Consider the following 17,608-nt stretch of genomic DNA (forward strand, 5'->3'; position numbering starts at 1 on the left):
AAAAAGCCCTGGGACATTAGGGTATTTGGTTCAGCTGTTCTCCCTGGATCTCAATGTTGTTTGAGGGGAGGAGGAAAAAATCCCTCCCGCTACGTTCCATGATGCGATCACTATGGTTTTAAGAGCAAGGCTTCAAAGAAGGGGTTGGCACGCTTTTCCTGTTAAGGGCCGGGTGAATCCGTATTTCTGCTCCGCAGGTCATGTGGTCTCTGTGGTTCCCGCTCAACCCTGCTGTTGTAGCAGCAAGCAGGCTGACTGCAAATATGGCTGTGTTCCAATAAAACTTTATTTACGAAAACAGAAGTGGGCCATGTTTGACCTTCGGACAGTAGTTTGCCAACTCCTGGTTCAAAGAAGCATCAAGCAGGGTCAGGAAGTTGTTATCCCTGCCCTTTATAATCTAGGTTAGTGCTTGTAGATGCCCCTACCTTCACGCGACCTTGCTTAGTGTTTTAGGCCCCTTTCTGCTTCTTGTCAATGTCCGGTTAATAGCTACACAGGTGGGTCGGCCACTCTGAGTCCTGCTCTTTCAAAGAATTCTGAGCCATGGGACACCCACGGTTCCTCACTCCTGCTAGCTCTCACCGCGCTCCTCACACGTCTTGTTAGGTACCTCCCTCGTTGGGAAGGATGTTCTCCTGCTAGGTGTATAATGAAACGAGCACCGTTATATTCGGCAGGCCCGCATGTTCAAATGAACAATATTATGTAGTCTTATGCCTTTTATATACAGACAGATGGAGGTTCTTTCTGAAGTCAAGCAGGTGAATGCTCATGTTCCTAACTCTATTTTGGGCTGAACCTACCCGTCTTGTGGTGTAAACATTGGAGTATAACCCTAGGACATTTCTAGCTGTGCAGGGAGATGCTGAGCTCCTTTTTCAGGGTGATTCTGACGTTGCCTCTAGGTGGCCTTACCTACAGTGGATGGCTGTGTGCTGCTAGCTGGGATGATTCCCTTTGTGAGAACAAAAAGCACATTTGACATCTCCACTGTAGTGTGCACGCATCTGTCTTTTCTTGATGATACTATTTTGAGTATAAAAATGAACATACGTTCCTTAGGAATTACCAGGTGATTCTGCCCCGGATGAGTTGTGATCCTAGCCATCAGCTGGGGGCAAGTGGGCAGTCTTTGGGGATCTGCTCACTATTGACCTCTGTAGGTCTCCAAAGTAGGAGGCCCAGGAAAAAAATCCCTGCTTGAGGAGAGGAAAACACTGCTGCCTTATGAACAGCCCCCTTAACCTGTACAGATAGGTTAAATCTTACTAATGTTTAATCTATGGATTGGTAGTAGCAGATATGCGTATTATTACTAAAAATATTGTGTGAATATATATACAAACACGGGGTCCGTGTGCTGGAGGCACCTGGGGTGTGGGCTCTACAGGGCAGATGGGCCCAGAAATACATAGTTCAGCAACTGGCAGTAGGAAGTCCCCATCTATTATTATTATTATTATTATTTTTAACTTAAAAACAAGTAAGCTTTAGTACGTAAAAAGTACAACCTTCTCCCAGCATTTGGAGGAGGGTTGCCTCCTTTGAAATGGCCACAGATGGTTCCTGGGCTGTGCTGGGTTTCAGGGAGAGGGTTCCCAACTCTCCCAAGCAGAGGAGGGGCTGGCCTCGAACCTGCGTCCTTCACCCTTATCCTTAAAACACGACGGGACGGGATGAGCACACCAGGGAAGGTCAGGTAGTTCTTGGGCGGCAGCTACGATATCCTGGACCTCCCCACCCTTTCTGGTTCCTTCAAGAACAAAAGGAATTCTGTTTTCTCAGTAAGGCTTTAATTTCTCCTCCTAACCGGACCTGGTGCTAAAACTGGGGTCTGCGACCCAGAGGTCAATTGCACTTTTATTTCCTCCTCCTCCTCCACCTCCTCCTTATTGGTGGCGTCACTGTTCCCATCTCCTGGATCCTCCCGACTCTCCAGAGCAGCTTTGGCTTTCTTATCCTTCTTCCTCTTTTCCTTCTTGAGGTCTTGTCACTTTCACTCTCTCGCTGCCGCTTCGGGGCTACCACACTGGTCACGGTCTCTGTTTCTCTTTAATCAATTAATTTGAGAGAGAGGGAGCTCGCGTGTGTGAGCCGGGGCAGGGGCAGGAGATGGGGGCGGGAGAGAGAAGCGGACTCCTCACTGAGCACAGAGCCCCATGCGGGGCTCGATCTCACAACCCCGAGATCAAGATCTGGGCTGAATTCAAGAGTCTGACACTCAGCCGACTGAGTCACCAGACGTCCCTCTCTTTGTGGTCACTGTCGCCTACAGATTCCTGCATCCAGGTTGCAAGCGTGCTGTCTGTGGGCTTGCCACGCTGACCCAGAAGGCCCTGCTTGATTATCAGCCTCTTCTGACTTGTCTTTGGACCTGAGTCCCACTTCTGAGGGTAAGGGTCTCTCTCCACGATTACTCTCTCGATCTTGGCTACGATATCCTGGTCCCAGTAGAGATCATGGCTGTGGTCATTAACGGAACAGCCATGCAGCCTGCTTCCCCTTGGTGGTGTTGACCACCATCTCCTGAGTGACTCTGATGAGAACCGGAGAACCCCTGCAAGCCCGATCTTTGCCCCACAGCTGACTGTGGTCACCAGCCACTGATGAGAAGGCGGCAGCTTTTCCAAGGGTGGGAAGCTTGCCGCAGATAAGTCCCATCCTGTGGTTGTCATGTAGTTGCTGGGCGTCAGGCATGTCAGGAATTGTCCCCAGGTGGTCCTTCTGCTCAGGACCCCAGAATGAGCCCTCTGAAGTTCCTGCTTCTGACCGCCAACTCCCAGTAGTGAAGCGAGGTGCACACACAGCGCCCGAATGTAGGCGCCAGCCTCCAATTCATTCCATTAAGTTCTAGTCTTCTTCCAGGATCACATGTGATTCTCTGGCTCTTGTCTGATGCTCCACGCTCCAAGCTGCCTCTTTCCCACAGCAGTACATGGGGGTCCCTGGAATAAGGCACCTGTCGGAGTCCCTAGAGCCCCACACAGTTGGGAGCCCCCTTCAAGAGCACCGTGTGGCCGGACGGGTCCCACACATTCTTTGCCCGAACTCGGCTGGGATGTCAACAAGAGAGTGGCTGGTTCTGCGCATGTAATGAACAGCCAATCCCATCCGGATCCGGAATGATGCCGTGTCCTGTCCTCTCCGCCCACAGTACCCTCTCCTCGTGTTTAGCTTATTAAAGTCCTTGAGCAACAGGGACCACCGAAGCGCATCCAGCTGGGCCGTATCGGACTCGGGGGTGAAAGAAATTCTTGAGCGTATTGTATTGTATTGTATTTACGAAACATCTTCTTCCAGTACTGACTTCTGCTCCTTTTTCTTCTTATGTTTCTTTGGCAAAATCAGTGCTTCCTTGTCCACCATGCTCAGCAAGCCTCCCTTTGAAAAACTCACTGGCAGTCAGTCCAGAGTCGTGGAGAAGGAAGCTGCGCCCGGCAGAGCCTCGGTTCTTCAAAGTGATGCCGTGGAGAGTCAGGCTTGGATGTTGCGTGACTGGGTTTATGAGGGCTGATGTGTGAGTGGCCACTCCGTTATATTCTCTCTCTCTGTGTACACATTTGTACACGTGTGCATGCGTACACATGCACACACACGGACACACGCACCACACTTTTTTCTCTACAATCACACGAGAAGTACTGCCCTCGAGTGTACCCAGGCTCTGCTCTGTGTGAGTTCCGGTGACTCCTAGAAGCCACACGGAGTGCTGGGCCTGCTGTCTGTTGACGAGTAACTTGCGAAGCTGGTGGGGAGACAGATTGCATATGTTTAGTGCCATAGCACGGATCGGCAAAGGGCATCGTAAATGAACCCAGGGTGTCTGCTGCCTGCGGAGTTCGCCGCACCGTGTCCGTGGGACAGATGCTCTCTGGCACGTAAATGGATGGACTGGAGCGGGGTGAGCCGTGGCTCTTGGGCTACAGTGTGTTTGTGTGGCTCTCCAGCTCAGAATGGTTTCGTGCGTTTAGAGAGCGGTAACACAACAAAAGACAGAAAGAACAACAAAAGAGCGATAAAAAGGAAAATGTGACAAAGCTGATATGGTCCACAGAACCCAAAGTATTTCCTGCCCAGCTCTTTGTGGTCAGAGTTTGCCACCCCCCAATCAGGATAACACAGAAGAACCGTGGAAATGCAATGTGGGAGGGAAGAAAAGCCAGTACGGTACATCCTGCTCGGTATGACATGAATTACATGGAGTTTGACAAGCGGCACAAAACAGAGCTACAAGCAGGGGGTGCGTGTGTGTGTGTGCGTGTGTGTGTGTGTGTGTGTGTGTGTGTAGTAAACATAAAAAATAACATCTGGATGTAGTCTACGTCATGATAGTATTTTCTCGGGGGAAAGAGAAAAGGAAATGAAACTGGGGAGAAAAACACGGGGGATTTCACCTTTACTAGTAATATTTTACTTCTTGAAGAAAAAGGAAAGAGAAGGAAAAAAAGAAAGGAAAAAAAGAAGAAAAGAAAGAGAAGAATGTATTTTCTTCCATCCATCCTTCCTTCTTGCCATCCGTCCATCCGGAGAGACGCTTCTCATTGTAAGATGTTCTCCTTAGCTCTGGTCTGACCTCACTTACCACGGTCACGAGGAACCAATAACGTCTATTCCTTTTTTCCCTAGTCCTCAGTTTCTTGAGGTCCCCGTTCACACTTACACCGATAACCTTCTCAAAATATAAATACCAAAGCCCAAGAGGACGTGAATGGCATTGCCTACACGTGAGTAATTGCTAAGGTTAGCGTGGGGCAGTGCACCAAGCACGGGAAATATGTGATACACACATCTATTCATTTTATGCTCACATTTATATAACTCAGCCCAACGATTCATTTGTTTAAAATAATGCTTCATTATATTGCAGCCATTACTACCCGTCAGTGGAAAAAAAATAATGGGTGAAAATTATGCATTTATCTCTTTTCCCACATCCCAGGCTCCCTCCCTGAATTCTCACGACTGTTCTTAAAAAGGCAGACGACCTACTCTAACCCCGCCAAGATTCTTCCGCACAATGCAGGGGGAAATGAGGCTCTAGACCAGTTACCAACATGGCCCATTCTTATTAGCCTAAATTTGGTGGCATCAGCAGGACGTTTTCCCATCACCTAGTCTGTGGGTTGCGAAGAATGTCTTTGCACAATGCGTCAGACTGGCTGGCGGGGGACATGAAGACGCCTTCCAACAGAAGCTGGGACACTTTGACACGTCACACTTTCTATGACACAGACATGAACTGAGAATGAACGCGTCCTCTGGGATGAATCGTTTGGAAAGCTCGATGGAAGACAGGGACACCGGTGCGGTTAGGTGCTCACCCTCGCGCATGCCCCGGAGTCTGGGCTACTTACATGCCAGACTGAAGAGGGAGACGAGCAGGACCGAGGTCGCGCTGAAATGCAGGGCCCCCGCCGCGTTGCAGTCGACTTTAGAGTTCTTGCAGGAGCACACCTGTACCCTGAGGTCTGTGATGTTCGTCATGGGTGGCTTCCCTGAATCTGTCACCACGATGGGCAGGTGGTAGTTGGCTTTGTTCAGGTTTTGGAGGAGGCTTACCAGGGCGTGCGTATCTGGGGGAGACAAGGAGGACCTTCATGAGAGGTGGTTAGACCTTCCTAAATTAAAGGGTGAGGTTTGGGGGACGAAAACCACACCAATCACGCATTGCGTGTGGGTTTATAACCACGGGCACGTTTAAACTTAAATTCATTAAAAATTCAAATTCAGCTTCTCTGTTGCAATAGCCACACCTCCAGTGTCCAGCAACCACGTGTGGCCGGTGGCTGTGACCTTGGGCGGCACTGGGTAGAACATTCCACGGCCAAGGAGACCCATGGTTCAGTGCATTGGGACCCCTTTTTGTGAAGATGACCGTCTACTAAGAACTCCTCCTGATAAAACCAATAGAACCATCTTTGTCATGATCACATTCGACATCTAGAAAAACTGACTTAAAAACCCATTCTCCCATCGTCACAGTGTGTACCTTTTTCTTATTGTTGTTTTTTTTCTTATTCTTGATTTTTTATCATGTTACGTTAGTCACCATACAGTACCTCATTAGTTTTTTTCCCTCCCTCCCTCCCTAGTTTTTTTTTTTAATTAATTACCTCATTAGTTTTTGATGTACTGTCCCAAGATTCCATCTTGGAACACCGCAGTGTGTACCTTAAATATATATAATTTTTATTTGTCAACTGTACTTCCATGAAGCTGGGAAAAGTGCCCCTTCTGGGCATGAACAGTGATAGGCATTAAAACCTCAAGAAACAGAACTGGGACCAGGAAATGAACTGAGAAGTCTTCTATCTCTTAAATAAAACCATGAAGAAAACAGAGCAAAGACATGGAAACAGAAACAGGTGAAGTGTCGTCCTGACCACAAGGAGAAGCAGCAGAAATAACCAACATGTCACCCCAGCTGCGGGACGGGTTAACACAATAGATCTCATCCCTCATGTGGATGAGAAGCTCGAATAAGACAGTTCTGGCTGGTACTTTCTGGAAAGAGCTGGTGGTGGCTATTGCAATCCGCTATCACCACAGAAACTAGCAAAGGAGGCAGTAACCCCTTGAACAAGAGGAGGGCTGTTTTAATTAAAAGTAATCAGTGTAACAGAACTCATTCTTTAAAAAGCAATAAAATAGACAAACAGGCCAATGAAATCAATAACAAGAGGAAGGCACTAATAAAATGAGATATGAGATAAGGCCATTCAATACATATGAGATTTTTTAATAGAAAATTTTATGCACAATTGTACAGCCTTAATGAAATGCGTAATTCCCAGTCCCTCTCGAAAAGTCTACCGCTGCCGGGTGAGCACGGTACCGTGCTGGGTCGGTTGCAGGGGAAGTTTGCTACCGGAGACAGAGGGAGTCCAGTGCATGGGTTCTGGTTTCTGATGTCATTGCAAAACGGGGTAAACTTAGTAGTGAGCTCATGTTTGCCACGGGGAGGGAAGCAGGTGCTCACGGACGTAGGGAAACCGTCGGGCTCAGTTTTGAACTCCACCTTCCCACACGGAGAGACTGGTAGGAAGGGTCCTGACGGGCAAGTCTCCTCAGTGAGGGGCAGGACAGATGTGGGACGATATCACCGTTGAACATCAAAGCCGTGGCTGTCGCCAAGGCAAAGCTCATTGTGTGGTCGTCTGCACGCAAAGTGCAAGATGGAGGGTTAGAGGCTAAGGCTCTATCAGGATTGTTCTACCGGGGCTGCCTGTTTCTTGAGCCTTCTCTGAGAACACGCACACTCAGAGACGGCTGGGCCGTGCCATGCGTGCGGAGAGGCCGAGACCTGGGCTTCTGCAGGCTGCAGACGGGGTGGGTGTCCAGTCCGGGGCGTGTGGTACGGAGGACACGGTGGAGCACGGAGGGTATGGACACGAGGGGAGACGAGCAGGGAGGGACAGTGTGGGAGAGGCAGGCCCGGGAAACGCGGCTTCGAAGCTAGACAAGCAGCCAGAGAACGCGTAAGCCGACTTACTGTTGATCTTGGAGATCTTCCAGACTTTATCGGGAACAGCCTGTTTATGGATCTCAAATTTGAAAGGGTCTGTATTTGGGTGAAGGTCCTTATCTGACGCTCCCAAAATCACGACGCTGAGGTTTTTGGCGTCGTCGCAGACTTCCGCGACTGTCGGGAAGATGACGGGGGCGTTGTCGTTGACGTCCTCCAGAGTGATCAGCAAAGTTCCCGTCCCGGTAGCGGGAGGGTTGCCTGTGGGGAAGGACGGAGACGTTAGCAGGCTGCTGGGCCCAGGCCAGAGCTTGACACCTGTATTATCGTTAAAGGGTTTCACATAGGACGGACCCAATAGCTTACACATTTGCATAAAGCCTAGTGGCCTAAAAGACTTCTCATATACTTTTGATGTAAATTCTGTAGCCTTTACCCTTAGAAGGCGAAGCTTCTAGCACACAAGCCATCCTAACGCGCTGAAAGCAGAGAATGGATATAACAAACAGGACCTTTCCTTGCTTAGCAAATGAAACCTTTTATCTAAACAGCCACGTATTCACAGCTGTCGATGACACAGGGAAGATGGGGCCCCATGAGACAAGACTGGGTTTTGTATGTATGAAATAGCTCTGTCTGACTGGGTAGATGACTAGAGAAAGGGTGAGCTAATCCGGGGTTTCCTTTGCAGGGGGGGCGTGGGTCTGGGCTGACAGCTGGTGCTGGGGTGGGGGGCTGACCTAACAGCATAGGACAGATATAGAAAGGGGGGTTAGTGGGGCGCCTGGGTGGTTCAGGGGGTTAAAGCCTCTGCCTTCGGCTCAGGTCCTGGGATCGAGCCCCGCATCGGGCTCTCTGCTTGGTGGGGACCCTGCTCCCCGCTCCCCTGCCTGCCTCTCTGCCTACTTGTGATCTCTGACTGTCAAATAAATAAATAAAATCTTTAAAAAAACAAAAAAGAAAGGGGGGTTAGTTACAGAAACACAAGTGCTGGCTGGCTACTAGGGCAGCTGAAGCAATCATAATATCATCTTTGGGCCTCATTTCTCAGGTCTTGGGTTTTCATATTTCAGTTACTTCCTGCCATGTTTTTTTATTTTTTTATCTTAGGGATCATGATTTTTAAAAAGCCCCTTACAACCCCTGGCGTGATACTGTCTTTCACCTAAAGAAAAGGCTGTTTCATTTCCAAAAGGCTCAGAGTGAGTTTATTTACCGCTCCCTAACTTTATTTTTAATCCTCTAGACGTCAGAGGTTTTCTCTTGGGTCCAACCACTCATTAACAGTTCCTGATTTCCCTGAGAAACGTTAGCTCCAAATTCACGGGCCACAGATTGCATGCAGACAGATTTGCCCTATTCCAAAAGGTTCTGGCACTCCTCCAGAATCCAGTACTCTGACTTTATGCACTAGTCCTAACCCCGGGTCTGGCTCCATTACATCTTTCCTGTCCTCGTGTGCACTTCCAAGCTCAACCTTATTTCCCGTGACACTCTGTTTGTTTCTTGAAGCGCACATCGAGTCTCAAGTTCAGTTCTGAATCACACGGGGGCTCGCAGGTAATGTGTATGTGAGCTCAGGGGGGGCATGTCTCCAGGGCAAGGCAAGGCGAGGTCTGACGGATTCTGCAGGTGAAGACATGGTGCATGTCTGGTGCATCCTTTCCAGATTCAGGCAGGTGATTCTGCTCTGACCCAGACAGTAGAAGAGGGAGTCGGCAGAGGTGGCCCTTGTTATGAGTGACACGAAGCACAAGGAGCCAGTGGCAAAGAGCGGCTCCTACCAGCCTCCTGTGCCCACTATTCTGAGAGGATCACGAGATGTTCTGCCAACACTCAGATTGGCTGTGGCTCACGCCTTCTCTCCCGGCCTACGTGGGTGTGCACAGCGTCACCCGGCGCCATGATGGGCTGTTAGAGTGGATGGAAGGAGCAAGGAGACAAGCCTGGTGATGTCTGGGAGGGCACAGGGCCTGACTTTCACAATGACCTGTTGGTACCGAGTCTCCAGGCCACAGGGAATCACTGGAGGTTTTTCAGAGAGGCAGTGGGCCCATCGATGTGACTGGTTTTTAGAAACACACGTGATATTGGCAAGAGAGGTTGGCCACCGAGGCAGCGACACCAGCAACAGATTAAGGCATGATGTAGGCAGTTGGAGTAAGAAAGAAATGTCTCGTTTTAGTGATCAGGTACTCAGATGAGGCTGCTGGGGATGGGAAACCCCAAAATGGAAGGTAGTGGGGAGCAGAAAGACATTTCAGCTCTGTGTACCTGTCTAGAAACATGCAGAGCTTAGGAGACGTGCCGGCACTGGGTAGTGACTGAGGACTTGTCCGCACAGAGGCTTTGAAAGGGTCCTAGCCAATCAGGCCACCCAATGTGACAGCGCAGAAGGGGGGGCGGTGGAAGCCTGGAAACCCCCAGAGTTGAAGGAGCAGCTGGTGGTTTGCAGAAGACAGAGGGGACATGCATTGGAAGAGGAGGCAATGAACAGTGGTGAAATGGGTCGTGACACCCCAAAGGAGAAGGGGAAAAGAGAAGCCATGGGACTTTGTAAGGAGAAGGGGACTGGCGACTTCTTTATGAGAGGTGGCCAGTAATGGGGAAGACTCCAGCTTGAAGGAAGCTGGGCAGGGAGTCATGAAGTGAGAACAGACATTTTTTTCAGCCGGGCTGGTGGAACTTGAAATATATCAACACCCAATGACATTTTCAGAGTAAACATTCTAATAAATACCCGTTAACGTCGAAACACCAACGTCATTCATCAGCAGAGGGATGACTGTTCCTAAGGGTGGCACGTCATCAACCTTTGTTGGAGCCAGAACTCAAAAGAAATGCATAATTACTTGGAGGTTGGTTTTTCCCTGTCAGCTTTAGTCATTTGGTTGAATTTCTTTACTGAAAAATTCTTTTTCTTTTTTTTTATTGAATAATTGAGTATCTCAGAGGAATCCATTATATTTTTTCACTCTGAATATATTATGAAGAGCCGTCACTTGGTAGAATGGATGAGAAGGCATTATGAGTATTTGAAATATGGCCGAACGCATCAGCCTTTCATGAACTTAATTATACGACTGTCTCCGTTTCCCTGTGTGTTATTTCCGGACTAGGCTGGTGATGTCTTCTTCTGAACTCAAGGAAAATGAGCTTGGTTTTTTCATCGATAAGGGGAAGACTGCATTCTCACAGCCTTCAGGAAAATAGCCTCTCCCAGTGGACGTCACAGGATGGAGAAAAGTCACCATCCAAAATTCAGACGCAATTCAGAATATAAAGACTTTTTTTTTTTTTTTAAAGATTTTTAATTTATTTGTCAGAGAGAGCGAGCGAGAGCGAGCACAGGCAGACAGAGTAGAAGGCAGAGTCAGACGGAGAAGCAGGCTCCCCGCGGAGTAAGGAGCCCGATACGGGACTCGATCCCAGGACGCCGGGATCATGACCCGAGCCGAAGGCAGCTGCTTAACCAACTGAGCCACCCAGGCGTCCCCAGAATATAAAGACTCTTCACCAGCCCATTTGGCTCCAGGAGCTCCAGGGGGCCCAGGAAATATGGGAACTTCTGGGTCTCATGACACACGATAAAAACCTCACCTCTTCTCTCGCCTTCCCCCCAGCAACAGCCGACCCCCCAGGGACTACTCTGTAGGACCCCATGTCAGAACCAAAGCATGGTTGAGACTGGGCCGTCCTATGTGGAATTTCTACTTCGATAGGGAAAAAGCCTCAAATTGAGCAAAACTCCCAGGATATGGAGCTAGCTAGAATTGTGATTCCTCCTCCTTGCAACCCCCCCACCCCCACCCCACAGAGGAGCCTGGGGGCTGTATTCTCAGGGTAGCTGCATAAGGATCAGAGGACGGCTGTCCTCCAGTGAGTGCAGGGATTTGCCTGTGGTTGTGCAAGTTTCTGTCTTTGTAGGGGAGGAGAGGGAAGGGCTCCTGAGAGAGGAACCATTCTTGGCAGTGGGTTTTAAATGGAACAGGAAGGGGCGCCTGGGTGGCTCAGTGGGTTAAAGCCTCTGCTTTAGGCTCAGGTCATGATCCCAGGGTCCTGGGATCGAGCCCTGCATCGGGCTCTCTGCTCAGTGGGGAGCCTGCTTCCTCCCCCCACCCTCTCTCTGCCTGCCTCTCTGCCTACTTGTGATCTCTGTCTGTCAAATAAATAAATGAAATCTTAAAAAAAAAAATGGAATGGGAAGTGGGTTCCCCTTTGGGAATTTGGTGAAGGCCATAGTCTTGCTTCCAGAGAAACACACCTACCTCCACGCTGAAGGCATTATAGGGCCTGTGAGTATGGCTGAGTGTCCGCCGTTCTGACAGCCTGTCTAGGACACCTTTGTTCATAGGTATTTTATTTTATTTTATCTTATTCAGAATCCTGAGCAAACAGGATTTCCACTTCAGCCGGAAAATACTGAGATTTTTTTCTTTTCTTTTTCTTTTTTTGAAGATTTTATTTATTTATTAGAGAGAAAGAGAGAGTGAGCGAGCACAAGCAGGGAGAACAGCAGGCAGAGGGAGAAGCAGGCTCCCCACTGAGCAAGGAGCCCGATGTGGGACTCGATCCCAGGACCCAGGATCATGACCTGAGCCAAAGGCAGACGCTTAATGATTGAGCCGCCCAAGCATCCCACTGAGATTTTTTCTGATAGAATCAATCACTCAGATGTTGATATATATATATAAAATATCTTGTTAGTAAGAGGTACAACTAGGAACATAGTGTAATCCTAATTAAAAAACAATAATTAGAAATGGAGAAAGGTTAGAAAGAAATATACTGAAGCCTAAATGGTGATTATCTCTCCAGGTAATTGACATTAAAATAATACTCTTCTTTTGTTAATTTGCTTTACAATAACCATGACCATTATTAGAATCAGAAGCAGAAACAAATTCAAAAGTTATACAGGGATTTAAAAATATTTCCCTGATGCAGCTTTCTTTTCTCTCACCCTTTTTTTTTTTTTTTTTTTTTTTTACAATAAATTGATGTTTGATGAATTTAAAGGGCTGTGCTCATCACTACCACCTAATTTTAGAACCTTTCTTCCATCGCCCCCGAAAAGAAACCGGGGGCCTGTTTGTAGGAACTCGCCATACTTAAGTCCAGCTCTAGGCAACCACTGATGGACTTTCTGTCTCTACAGATTTGTGTTTTCTGGAAGCTTCTATCAATGGAATCATAGAGTACGTGGCCTCTTGTGTCTGGCTTCTTTCACTTGGCATCATGTTTCTGGGGTTCAGTCACGCTGTTGCGTGAATCACTTCCTTCCTTTTTATGGCTGAGTGATTCTGCCTTCCAGGGCCAGACCATATTTGGATGGGCCCGTGGGCGCTTTCCACCTTCTTGTCTGATAGGAAAAAGGCTGCTGTGAACATCCGTGTGGAAGGGACTATGTCTCCTGTGCTGACGTCCTCCAGATGCATGTACTCAAGAGAGGCCCCTCAGAGGAATAGGGTCGCTGGCCTCGGCACTGCTGGACAGGCTGGCTTCGTACCCACAGAACACTAGGATCTGAGCATGACCTTCCCGAGCTGCCTCGGTGAAGTACAGGGACGCAGGAGATTTTTCTAATCACTGGTCCCACTTGGTCTCACTTCCCTGAGTTGGGTGTAGAGGCATGCGGTATGGGTCCTACTTTGGGAGGCATGAGTGCAAGTGGTTTTATATGGGGAATAGGAAAGTGTGTTTGCCTACGTGAAGAAGAAAATGCAGGAAAAGAGAGACAGGGGGCTGGGAAGCAGGAAGCTCATTGCTGAGCCCCGTGAGCTCTGAGCATCAGGACTGTTCTCTGGCCTGGTATGTAACGGGCCATCAGTGGGTTTTTGAGTTCATTTAGGTTGACTTGAAAAAGCTAATGATGAATTGTTCTTTCTGAACATGAGTCCTATATATTCTTACTTCCATGGGCTTCAATCTCCATATTGCTTCTGTTCTGAGGGGAGCAGTGACCCTGTCTGTATTCCAGCCCCCCCTTGTCCCACCTAGGGGAGGATAAAAGGATGTCTAGGTTGGGGTCTGTGGAACTAGGGCTCAGGGTAGGGAGCCCACACCCGCGACAAGGAGAGAGACCTCAGCGGATGTCTCAAGGAAGCTTGAGGACTCCATTTTGGGAGGAAAATCAGAAGGATGGGTTGATTTAATATGAGTTTAGGTGTGGGTTCCCGAGAGAATGCGGGTGCCCTGGCTAGTTTCTGAGGCTTATCTGTAGGGGCAACTCCCTACATATAACTCTGCAAACTCCCTCCACTAAGCTGCTGTGAGCCAAGAATTACCACCTCTTTTAATTCCTATGAACAGGCTTCTACAGTAACCTGTACTGTTGCTCACAAGTAGGAACGAACCAGGGTTCTTCTAGATGAGATGACCCTTTGTATTGTTACGTTCTGCCTATGTCCTCTTTGCTTTGGCTTTTTGCTTTCGACAACAAGAATCTTGTTGCTTTTACATTCATAAGCATTTAGAAAATTGCTTTGTTATTGGAGAGCTTGCCAATTTCACTGGACATTTAAAAAAATTCAATAGTAAACCAATCTAGAACCTGGCCAGAAAGTAGATTCGCAAAATATCATGCCAGGTTTCCACGCGTAATTCTAAATGTAGAACCGAGGCAATTATTCACGTTAGCTCGAAATTGAACATCTTTTCAGAGGAGACCGTAATCTGAAGTCTGAGCTGTTTTTTAAAAAAAAATTCAACATTTTGGTTTTTTGCTGTGTTTCCGCATTACTGACTTTAGAGAAGAGGAGAAAAATAAAAAAAGAAGGGAGAAGAGTTGATTTGGAGGTCATGGTTAGACAGGCTGGTCTCATTTCATTCACGCAATCAGCAGTCATTTCCTAGGACTGCCCTGTGCCTGGCTGCCCCTGCGCAGAAGTCAGCGGCCCCCAGGCAGGAACAGATACAGATACACCGACGTAGGACGGTCCAGTGTGGGGAGACGTGAGGCTAAAGGGTGGTGGGAGTTTGTGGCCTGAATGATATACTGCCTGGTGGTAGATCAGAAGGCTTTGTGAGGAGACAGCATCTGCGTGTGCAGGAAATGAGAATACTTTTGGAGAGCGAGAACTTGTTCTGGGAGGAGGAAATCATATGGCTATTTTGTGGGAAGACAGTCAAAGACTTTAAAGCAGGAGATTGGCTTTGATCAGAGGAAATTTGTTGCAGGCACAGAAGGGGGGGACTGGGCACCGGTGCTGTGGGGACGCGGCAGCAGGGGCAGGAGGGCTGGACTCAGGAACCCGCACGCACCGCAGAGCGGGATTGGGGTGGGTGGTGTACGAGCATCAGGGGGCTGATACGTTTAGGAAATCAGTCCATAACTCAGTTCAAGTCAGCTGGCTTAACGCTTTGTTAGGTGTTAACAAGATGCTGGGAACTTTGCATTCACGATTCCCAGTCCTTACCACAACCGGGCAGGGAGGGAAACTGAGGCAGACAGTGCCTAAGTCTCACACCTGTGGTGGTCCAGGGAGGATGGGGAGCTGGCTCATGTCCAGAGAGAGCAGACTGCACGTGCTGCAACAGATGACTCTGGGTGCCGTCTCTCTATTACGCGATCTCAAGAGTTTTTTATTGGGCCATTTTGTCAGTGGCAAAATTGAAGCGGGTGTTTTCGATGTGATTGATATTTTACTGGTACTTGAAGTAACGAGGAATGATGGCTGGGTCTTCAATTTATTTTTCTTCCTCAATTACTGTAACAGCTGAGATAAGGGGTGTTAAACTGGCTTAATTGTGTTGCCATCATAACTAATGGCTTGATTTTATCCCATCTAGCGTATTTTAAGTAGAATTAATTGAAACGATCTTACTGCATCCCCCACGCAATCTAGAACTTGGTGGGTCCCTAAAGAGAGAAAAACCACGGATCTGGGCATCTGTTGGAAGTTCGGGTCCCCTCCGTCCCCAGTTTGGGGCTCTTGGTTTTTGGTAGGCATCTCACAATGGGGCTGCACAACATCCCCCTCCCCACTTTTAACCAATCTCAACGTACTCTGCACGGTATTTCCATTTTGAGTCAACCGGCATGATCAGAACATCTACGACACAGGGGACCGAGGGAAAAGGCAGGTTGGGACACGATATATCTTAGCCTATGAAAAATCATCATCTCACTGCCTTCCATTTTAATCTTACAGCTGTTCTGCCTGATTCTATATCTGTGTCTTCTTGGGAACCCACATCACATTTTTCACTGGCAGACTCCAATATACTTCAGACGAGTTGCTAAGTCATGAGAACATGCTGCCGAATTTAGTGATAATTTGGCTTGTTTTTATGCTATCCTTCTCCTTATTCTTCAAAATGAAAATAGATAGGGAAAGGGCCACTTCCATAATCATAGCAAGACTTAATAGGGACGCTGAAGATAGTCTGGGCTTTTTGCCTCCAACTATCTCACACCCACTGAGCTCCAGGAAGAACTAGAATGGATCCCTGCTCCCCCACCTCCCCACTGCTACCTTTTTCCTTTAAACTCTCTGCAAAGCATGGGTGTTGGGAGCAAGGGCACTTGGGCTCCCTTGAAGAAAGTATTTGTCTTTAGTGTTTAGAGTCATGACTTAGATCTTCTCTGAGGCCATGAGGGCCATCGATAACAGTCATGGAACGCTGAGGCATGTACAACTGGAGAACAGAAGGAGGGGGAGAAAGATGAGGTTATGGGGAAGAAGAAGGCAGGAGGGCCAGCCTAATGGAATTCTGAGCAAAAGACGGTAAGCCCGGTATCAGCAGCTGGCCCTGCCTTTCCCGCCCATGACCAGGGCCTGTGGGATTCCAGAACTCTTAGGAGAAATTGCTTGTGACAGTTTTCAGCCCACATGAGACAGTGAGACTAACATTTGACCTTTCTGGTGATTACCTGAGCAGGAGCGATAATCACACAGGGATTGGCCCAGTGTTAATTGCTGCTGTTTGCTCCATTGTCAGCACATTCCCAAAGGGATCCCATCTTACTACATTCTCGAATGTTCTCTCTCCCTCTTGGTATTTTCCTTAATAGTTATTATTACCCACCCCACCCCCCTTTTAAAGAAAGTCTAGCAATTCTGTGTTCACTGAAGTCTTTAACAGAAGAGTGCCTGTGCTCTGAAAGGCACTATCTTAACCTTTTCAGAAAATCTGGACCACATCAGGTAAATGATGATATTCGTCTCCAAAGATAAAATGCTTGCCAACACAAAAGGTCATACCTTATTAGTCTACAGGATTAAATGCTTTATTTTTCCAATCATTGAACTACAGCTAGTTCTGGGTTTAGCAAAACAGAAGCATTTCAGTTATAATGGGACCACACTATTAGGTGATTTGTAACTCATTAAAATTGTTAACAGTTTATGAAAAGTACCTGGTATACCCTTGCCTGTCCTGTAGGTTACAACCTAGCCATTCTTCTTAGGAACGGACCAAAGTGCCTTTCCTCCCCAAATTATCTAAACCCAGGCATTTGCTTGGCGACCCAAGCAAATAGGTCCAAAGATTTTTTTTTTTTTTCTCTTAACCCCAGAACAGATTTCCAGCCCTGATTCTGTCATTTTGTATTCCTTCATCCTGATCCCACAGTCTCCAATCTCTAAGAGGTACCTGAAAGAAAACTCTCTGTTGGTGTTGCCTGGTCATTGTTCTTAACTGGATATGCAGAGTGGTGTGTAGGAAAAGAAGATGGCAGGTCTTCTGCCTTTTGCAAAATATCATGGGCGACCTGAGAATGCGAGCTTTGCTTTGTTCCCTCTGCAGACAATCTGCCTCTCGCCTTTCCTGGCAGTATCAGCCCATCAGCAGCGGAGACTGTCCTTCCACAGAGCAGGAGGATGTCAAGAGTCTGACTCTAGGGCACGCAGGTACTTGGAGAATGCATGAAAGGTTACAGCCCTCCTGGGGAAGGGACAGTGGGCCCAGTACACACACTCTGAGCAGTTGTGTGTGTGTGTGTGTTTTGCTTAGTTTTTATTGGAATAGAGAAACACTTATGTTTCTAAAATATACAGCTTAAAGAGTTTTTGCAATCTGAACCCACCCGCGTCGTCCAATACGAGAGGATCAAGAAACACATCCACCGGATAAGCTAGCTGGGGTGATGACCTTTGCTTGTGTTTCAGCTTTTCATAGATGGAATCGTTCAGGATG

At 47.9% G+C, this 17,608-nt stretch overlaps 1 protein-coding gene across 1 annotated transcript in view; it reads right to left on the minus strand.

The window, feature by feature from the left end:
* The window catches only part of CDH13 (cadherin 13), a 986,611-nt gene that overhangs the window by 6,339 nt on the left and 962,664 nt on the right, over nucleotides 1-17,608 (minus strand). The window contains exons 12-13 of the mRNA XM_082712008.1: nucleotides 7,496-7,729; nucleotides 5,358-5,576 (exon numbers count right to left, since the gene is read on the minus strand). Of these exons, the coding sequence (XP_082568134.1) occupies nucleotides 5,358-5,576; nucleotides 7,496-7,729 (453 nt within the window). The remainder of the gene's footprint in view (nucleotides 1-5,357; nucleotides 5,577-7,495; nucleotides 7,730-17,608) is intronic.

Source organism: Mustela nivalis (genome assembly GCF_964662115.1).
Source record: "Mustela nivalis genome assembly, chromosome: 18".
Lineage (NCBI taxonomy): Eukaryota > Metazoa > Chordata > Mammalia > Carnivora > Mustelidae > Mustela > Mustela nivalis.